The 9,074-nt window shown below is 37.6% G+C and overlaps 1 protein-coding gene across 2 annotated transcripts in view; it reads right to left on the reverse strand.

Annotated features, from left to right (window-relative positions):
* Positions 1 to 2,096: 2,096 nt before the first annotated feature.
* Ddx58 (DExD/H-box helicase 58) overlaps positions 2,097 to 9,074 on the reverse strand; it is a 59,744-nt gene continuing 52,766 nt past the window's right edge. The window contains exons 17-18 of one of the 2 annotated variants that reach the window (XM_033759052.1): positions 5,903 to 6,046; positions 2,097 to 3,527 (exon numbers count right to left, since the gene is read on the reverse strand). In XM_033759052.1, the coding sequence (XP_033614943.1) occupies positions 3,231 to 3,527; positions 5,903 to 6,046 (441 nt within the window). In that variant the 3' untranslated portion in view covers positions 2,097 to 3,230. The remainder of the gene's footprint in view (positions 3,528 to 5,902; positions 6,047 to 9,074) is intronic. The other variant, XM_033759053.1, reaches the window with a different exon arrangement.

Raw genomic sequence — 9,074 nt, forward strand, 5'->3', positions numbered from 1 at the left:
CAGGCTAGCCACGAGTTCAAGGCCAGCCTGGACTACATAGTGAGTTCAAAGCCATTCCTGAACTAAATAGCAACACCCTATCTCAAAACAACAACAACAAAAAACAGCTATCTTTTACATGACCGCTCCTTGTCCCTTTTGCATTTTATTGAAGGTGGAAAGAGGCAGCTAAACTAAATTGATTAGGGCCCCTGTCTGGTTTTGGGCTCATCAGCTTTCTCTTGGTCACTGCTCTCTCAGTAAAGTTTAACTCCTGGTCAGAAAGCCCAATGAAGCTCTTATTATATATATATGTATATTTGGGGGGGGGTCTGCCCACCCTTTTCCTCTACATCATGACCACTAACATGATTTAACACTCAACTCGTTTTTGTTCACTTAGCCGAATTACCATAAAGTTATAGCTAATATTTTAATAGTTTTTAAAGTTTGCATCCCAAGAGCTAAAGCCTACATATTTGGATAGATTTTTGGAATAAAAATAATTTAAGGATGTAATAAAAAAACTTAATGGCATGAGGTTGAAGTTTATAGTCCAATTTAATTCTGGTTGTTTGGTCAATATTCAGGCTGGATCCCAGTATCCCACTTCTGTGCTGCTTCTACAGTATATTAGCAGTGTCACATGAACAGAAGGGTTTCAGAGTCCTGGTACTTGGGAACCATTGAGTTGAATGTGTTTTATTACAGAATCTTACCTGGCCATACAGTGCTTTCTTCTGAGACTCACAGCACTGTGTTTATGGGACATACTTAGGAAATGCTGGCCTCTGATGGGTTCATTACTTGAAATTCAGTTGATACTGAATTCATTATCTTCAGGTAAGGTCAGTTTACTTACCTTGGTGCACAATCAGGCCTTCTCATTAAGACTTCTCATTTAAGGTGAAAACAGCACAGTGTTACACTGGCCAGACCATGGAGGTAATAAAGTCTATAGTTGTAGAATGTGTTATCTGAATCACATGAAGAACTTAAAAAAAAGTACATATGGCTGGGCACCTTATTAGGATGCTTTAATGAGGTCTGGGCATGTGCCCACAGAAAACTTGCCAGCTGGTCCTCAAATACAGCCTTTCATCAAGAAATTCGACTAGTGTTTGGGCATCAGTCAAAACCTACGTGTTCTTCATTCAGAACATATTAACCAAGTGCCTTCTCTGTTTCAGGGTCTCTTGACTACATATAAAGTTCAACAAGAAAATTCCAAGTTTTTCTTCCTTTGGCTTTAGTCTGCTGTTATGTTTTGGGTTTATATTTTTCCCCAAAGGCTCATGTGGTCATAGTGGAGCTTTTTCCAAGGTGGCTGAATCCTTGAATGTGTGATGCTGGGATTAAGGGTGTGTAGTTACTAAATCAGTACACTGATCCCAGTATCCCAGTATGCTGGATACAATATAAGGGGTCAGAAAGACTTGTCTTCGCTGTTGCTTGCTTGCTTGCTTTTGCTGTATTCTGCTTGCCATGAACTTCTTTGTGATAACCCTTTGCTAAGCCAATCTGCCTTGGAGCCAGCTGAACATGGACTGAAACCTCTAAACTGTGAGCTAAATAGACCTTTCCCTCTTTAACATTGGATGTTGGGTATTTTGTCTCAGCAATGAGAGAAAGGTAACACATCTGCCTTCTTCCATGGGCTGAGAGGATTATTGGCCTTTATTTAAAATATTTAAATTTTTGAAGTTTTCTCTTCTGAAATAGGTTTCCAATAAATACTTTTTTATACTTTGTATCAGTGTTCTTAAGCAGGGGGAGCAAAGAAAGGCAATCACGTATCAAGAGGTATGAAAAAATAAGTTCTAAACAAATTGATGTAAATAATCCATTTTATTTGCATTTTAAGAATACCTCCATTAGTAACCATTATCAAGCAAATACTGTATATCATGTATTTTTTTAACATTCTTTGAATTTTTAAAAGCCCTCATTTTACAGATGAAAAAAAGAAAGAGAAGTTAGACAACCGGCCGTTTTCTCTGCATTCTTGCCACCACTATTGCTCTTCAGATCAAACTAAAAATGAGGTGACTATAACAAATATAGGGTTGACAGGCAGGGTATAGGTGGTCTCCAAATAGCCTTTTGGTGTAAAGAGGTGTTATTTGAAAAAGGTTGTATTGTTGAACATGCGATTAATGTTTTATGATCTCTGGAGCTTTGATGGTCCTCATGCATTATAAACAACTAATGCGAATCTGTTTTAGGAAGATGCTTAAATTGCTATAAAGCTTACAAGTTACTAGAGATTCTACTCTAAACTGAACATGAAATACCTTGGTCTGGTAAAAATAACAAAAATAACTCAAGACACTTATCTCCTTGATTGAAAACTCCAAACTAAGCTCTGAAGCATCAGCAAAAATTTTAAGTAGAAAGTACAGCCAAATTAAACTGCCTTATCAATACCATACAAGGGACTTAACTGAGAACACACAGCCCAAGTGTTAAACATCAACCATTACTGGAAAATGACTGGAGATGACTATGAAAATGGCAGGTAAAGAAAACAAGAGAAAAATGGATAGTAAACTAAAAGAACAAAACCCCAGGAATTAGTAATGTGTCCTCACTAATAAAAGCTGTCTACTATAGTTTTATGATTACTCTGCTATTCATTGCCGTGAAGAAAGCATTAGTATATATAACTTTTATATATACAGGTGTAAATATATTGACCCTTGGAATTATCTACATGTAGCGTACCAGCAAAGAGGAACTAACAAGAAAGGAAAGAACTAGAAGAGAAGAAGCCAAGAGAGAGTTTCAAGGAAGGAATATAACAGGGCCAAAAGTAGCAAAGAGACCTAATAGAAGAACCAAGATGTACCCAATAGATTTGGCCACCAGTCACTGGTAGCCTAGAAAAAGAACAATTTCAGTATATTGTTAAGGGCATAAGCTAGTATACAGTAGCTTTAGGAAACAGAGGTATGAAATCAACTTTTGATTTATTCATCCTAACATGTACTGATTGGCTATTATGTGTTCACTGGCAGTTGGACAGGAGAGCAGAAACAATTTAAAATTTTTATCCAAGTACTGTGAGTTCTCTTGGCCTACGAAGTACTCAATGCTACAATTCACTCGTGTACTTTGCACAAATATTCAGTACAGTATAAGCCTTATGTAAAATATTTTCACAAAGGTACAACTGATCCATGGTTATACCCACTGGATTAATTTCTTCTTCAAAGATACCATTCCCTGTAGCCAGACTTGGGGCCATGAGGTCATTTGGACATTTCTGTAGCATAAAATTCTATCTTCTCAAAAGGAAAGTCCTTCCACTTTGTGTACTGTTTCTGGAGTCCCGTTACAATATCCTCCACCACAAAACTTTCAATCTTTATGACTGGAATCTCAAATGTCATGTATCTCCCATGTATTCCCCAGTCATGGCCACAGTTCTGTCTGGCACAGAATATCTTATCTTTCTTTTCAAAATTTCCATAGCTCCGTGGTTTGGGGTGTGGTTTACTCACAAAGCACTCCTTAAAAGCATCTCCAATCACAGTGTGATGAGATTCCTAAAATAGAATGAAGCAACATAAAGTCAGAAGCAGTGTATAATTGTAACTTTAGAAATCTCACATCTCACAATAATCTGAATTGAGCAAGTGGAATCCTTATTTTATATTTCAGTGTACTTTTTTTCCTCTCTTTCATTGAGTTTATTGGTACATTTTAGGTATACAGTACAGTTACATTCATCATTGGGATCTTGTATCTTTACATGACAGGTCTTGGTTCTCATTTTTTCCCCTTGTCCCTGCCCTCCCTTCACACCCCCTTCCCCATTTACACTTTATTTCCATTTTTTCATTTTCTCCTATTTTTTTCTTTCCCCTTATTACCTTTCCCCCTTTCCCTTTTCTTCCTATTTCACACGGTCAATTATCTCATTAGGATCTTATGTTTTATTATCTTATAGTTTTTCCACACTAGAGAAACTACTCGGTATTTACACATGTGTGACTTATTTATTTGACTTAGGAGTATATCCTCAATATGTATCCATTTTCCTATGAATGAATCTAATTTCTCATTCTTTGTGGCTGGTATCTTTCCAAAAGAATTAGAAGAACCCTACCACAGTGATATATACACACCCATGTTTATAACGGCAAAGTTTGTAATTGCTAAAACTTGGAAACAGCCCACCTGCCCATCAGTTGGAGACTGGATAAGGAACATGTTTTTTCTATAAAATGGAATCCTTATTTTACATTCGGGGGAAAGAAGGAAATAATGGAGGCACCTGTAGGAATGATTAGGACCCACTTACATTGTTCTCAACTTATGAACATTCAAGTTGTGAACTTTCACAGATCTTGGGTTACAAACATTGACAGATGTGAAAGTATCGCAGAAGTAGCTCACATGTCTGCCGGATACTGTCACACCTGTGCTGCTGTGTGCTTACTGTACAGGGCATGTGTCTGGGGTTTTTTTTTTCTTTACATTATATATTTGTGTCAAAGGTACATAAGACTCACTTTGTTGGACTTACAAAGGAATCCAGTTTATGAACTTGATCACTTACACAGCAGGGAAAGGAAGTACTTGTATACATTTGACTCAGTATCCCAAAATACCACTGTTTTACATACCTTAGTATATTTGCTAAGACTAAGAAATTAACATCAGTACATTACTAGTAACTAAACTATTTTTTCTACTAAAATCTATTTAGGACATAATTGAGGATACCACATTGCATGCAGCATAACAATTATTTTTAATAATAATTTAAGTGGCAGCATTTTTAAACTTTTTTATCTTTAATTGACACAATTGTATTGATATATGGGGCACAGTGTGATAATCTGATATATGTGTACAGTGGGTAATGATCAGAGTAACATTTCCCTTTCCTTAAACCTTTGTCATTTCTTTGTGTTATAAATCTTCAAACTCCTCATAATACAGTTAGAGACAATGGAGCTGCCTGAAGTCACTCTCTTTCACTCATTTAATTTTAGACAACACCTAGGGCCATTCCTCTTTCCATTGTCCTAAGAGAGGCAGAGAATCATATAATGAAAACCCAGTTTATCTCCGATATTCTAGATGAGGGAGCATATTGGATCCCATGGTCTGACCTCCAGTCACCTTCACCCCACTCCAACCTTACTACAATTCATGAATATGTACCCTATCTCATGCATCTAATTAAGATCGGTGTGAATCCTGAGACAGGCATGTGTGTTAGGAGCCCCTGAGAGTAGACACAGCACCCTGTCGATCATTCCTGTCAATTGTACGTAGAGATCCAGGGCAGGCACCTAAAATTTCAAAAGCCTGATTTATCTGGGGGCTGCTGCTGTGTGCTGTGATCTGTATGCAGAGCCTTTGCTTTTCTGTCATGGCAGCACCACCTTTTCTGTTCACGCCGTATCTGTTGTTGACATGGACTTGGCCTAAGCACAATTTCCTGTGATCCTCAATAAATGTAGCTGATTTCCACTTACCATTAGGTGGGCACTTGCAACACCTTGCTCAGAATACACAAGAGCCTAGATCATACCTGTTATATTCATCACATGATAACATTGTCAGTTAGTGCTGCATAAAATATGTAAAAATTACTGCAACTATAGTTATCCACTGTGCTAAAGAACATTAGAACTTCTCTTTCTAACAATATTTAGGTGTCTGTTATTTGGCCACTCTTTACTCACCTCCTCAATACCATTTCTAGCCTTTCATGATCAATATTCAATACTTCTGTAAGAGCAACTTTTTCAGCCTACATACATTAACGAGAGGGTGAAGAATTTCTGTGTACACTGACCATGGCCACAATAACTACTAATAGTATTTTTTTACATTTCACCAATAGACAGTAACCTTTACCAGTGCTAATAAAAAGCCAGGTGCTTTTTGTAAAAAGGCCGCTTACCTCTATCACTCGAATGTCAGCTGTATAACATGCCAAGACTTTGCACTTTCCACAGAGCAGTCTACTATTTCCCTTATCAGGGACAACTTTTGGTTTTGGATGACTATCTCTGATAAATTTTTCTTGATCCTGTATATGGCGAATCTACATATAGATACATGAATGTGATGATTTTGTATAGAAATATACATAATGAGTTTGTTTAAAACTGAAGGAGAAAGAACTTCTCAGATTAAGAAAACTAGTAATTTGTCACCAGCACACCTAACCTAAAATGAATGCTAAAGGAGATTTCAAATGCAATCGTTTCATAAAAAACCAAGATGAGAACAATGGTAGTAACCTTCTCGTGGGAGGTAATATTAGTTTATAACTGCTCAGGACTGCCTGGTGCAGGGCAGACACCCATAAGTGGTGCCCTTGGTCTGCCGTGCTCATCTTATGCTAAGAACCATGAAAATGCTAAGGATGTGACTTGTCCCTAAGTACTGTGCAGTGCAATCCCATTCATTACCTACTTTTTCAGAAGTATCACATCTGCTTTCATCTACTCTATATAAATTCATTAACTATTTTACCATGTTAGACATATCATTTATACTTTGATTATGGGATGTGATAAACCTATAAATGAATTTGGGATAAATGCATGAAGGAATCCAACTGCTGCAATCCTGATCAGAGAACCCTCCAAATCACCCCCTCCCAGCACAGGTGCACCTGGGGATTCCTAACATCAGCCCTGCCTCTGATAGCAACGACTACTCCCTGAGCTTTCCCAAGCCTTGTTATGGGGCACCCATTACCACTGTACTCTTTCAAGCCTGGTTCTTTTTGTTTTTGTTTTTTGAAACAGGGTCTCACTATGTAGTTGAGACTGACCTGGAACTCACTTTGTAGCCCAGGCTGGTTTTGAACTCACAGCAATCCTCCTGCCTCAGCGTCCTGAGTGCTGGGATTACAGGTGTGTGCCACAATGCCTCGCTCAAGCCTGGTTCTTAACAGAGAGCCACAAGCCCCTCTCACTGAACTTCTCCCTCCCCAGGACCCAAAAAAAGATGCCACAGCCTAGATGAGAGTTGCTGGTCTGCTCTCAAGTGCCAGAGCGATCCCTTTCATTTTTTCTGAAATAAAACTATCCTGTTGAGAGGTTTCTTCTTTTCCTTTTTCCTAACAGTGTACATCTTTAAAATATTCAGTCATTCCCTTCAAGAGTATTACATTTAAAAATCATATCACAGTGATATATGTGCACCCATGTTCATAGCAGCACAGTTTGTAATAGCTAAAACTTGGAAACAGCCCATTTGCCCATCAGTTGGAAACTGGATAAGGAAGATGTGGCTTTTCTATAAAATGGAATACTACTCAGCCATAAAGAATGAGAAATTAGATTCATTCATAGGAAAATGGATACATATTGAGGATATACTCCTAAGTGAAATACATAAGTCACACATGTGTAAATACCGAATAGTTTCTCTGGTGGGAAAAACTATAATAGTACATAAGATCCTAATGGGATAATGGACAATGTGAAATAGGAAGAAAAGGGCTAAAGGTGTAGGGAAAATGGGAAGGGTAGGGGAAAGGTAATAAGGGAAAAGAAAAAAATATGAGAAAATGGAAATAAAGTGTTTGTAAATGGGGAGGGGAGGAAGGGGTGAAGGGAGGGTAGGGACAAGGGAAAAAATGAGAACCAAGACCTGTCATGTAAAGGTACAAGATCCCAGTTATGAATGTAACTGTACTGTATACCTAAAATGTACCAATAAACTCAATGAGGAAAAAATAAAAAATGAAAAAATAAAATGAACAGTTGAAAAAAAGATTATTGCATTTATTTGTCTTAATTTTTTCTACATCTCCAAATAAAACTTAGAATTGTCCTATTTATGTTTCAAAATGTTCTGCTCAGGCCAGTAGAATAGTGGTTAAACAGACGGCCCTATCAGCTTCACTTCTAGCCATGTGATCTGCTAGCTCTAAAGCTCTTATGCCTCGGTTTCCCTCCTAGGCAGTGACACAGTAATCGATCCACAGCATCGATTTCTGAGAGACCAGTTGATATGTGGGGCCTGGTTGTGTCTGTTCTGCCTGTATGAGCTGCAGTTATTGTCAGTGTGAATGAAAAATCTCCCTCTTACATGTTCCAAATGATTACTAATCACAAAGAATTCACTGATTCCTACTGCACTTCAGACTCAAATTGATTTGCTTTTTTAAAAATTTAGACTTGGAGCTAGGAATGGTGACGCAGACCTGTAATCTCAGCAGTCGGGAGGCTAAGCAGAAAGATTGAAGTGAGTTTGAGGCCAGCCTGAACTATACTGTGAGGTCCTGTCTCAAAAAAACCAAACCCCACCCCCAAAAATTAGACCTGGAGAATTAAGAAAATGAAAATATGACTCCATCTCTCCACTTACTGACTGATCCTACCTGAAAGTATCTTGTTTTTGAAAATATAAAGTGTTCATGTCTCCCATTTTCAATCAAATTTTTCACTACTGTAAAACGATTATATTATGTATATTTATTGCATTATTTCTTTGGATAAATTTCTAGAATTAAAATTCTTAGGTTATATGATACACATTTCTGTATGAGTAATTTTAATTTTCTTTTTTCAGGCATGGGCGTAATCCCTACTTTCCGGCAGGATAGGGTCAAGAGAATGTGACAGAAAAGAGGGTAAAAATGTAAACTTTTCCCTTAAGCATCCAACTGTCTTTTCACTCATATCTAATGGTATTCAACTAAAATTTCAATTAAATAGTAATAATCTCAAGTATTTTTTATCTTATTTAGTTTATTGGTACTTTCTAAGTATACAGTACAGTTACATTCATCATTGGGCTCTGGTACCTTTACATGACGATCTTGGTTCTCATTTTTCCCTCTCTAGCCTTCCCTATTTACAAAGATTTTATTTCCATTTTTTTTCCTTTTCTCATATTATTTCTTTTCTTTCCTTTTCCCTACCCTTCCCACTTCCCCTACTCCTTTAGATCTTTTCTTCCTATGGGATTCACTGTTTTTGTTTGTTTGTTTTTTGAGACAGGGTCTCACTACGTAGTTGAGACTGACCTGGAACTCACTGTGTAACACAGGCTGGTCTCGAACTCACAGCAATTCTCCTGCCTCAGCCTCCCACGTGTGTCACCACACCCGG

Source organism: Fukomys damarensis, unplaced genomic scaffold (genome assembly GCF_012274545.1).
Source record: "Fukomys damarensis isolate Sample0158 unplaced genomic scaffold, DMR_v1.0_HiC HiC_scaffold_36, whole genome shotgun sequence".
NCBI classification, from domain to species: domain Eukaryota; kingdom Metazoa; phylum Chordata; class Mammalia; order Rodentia; family Bathyergidae; genus Fukomys; species Fukomys damarensis.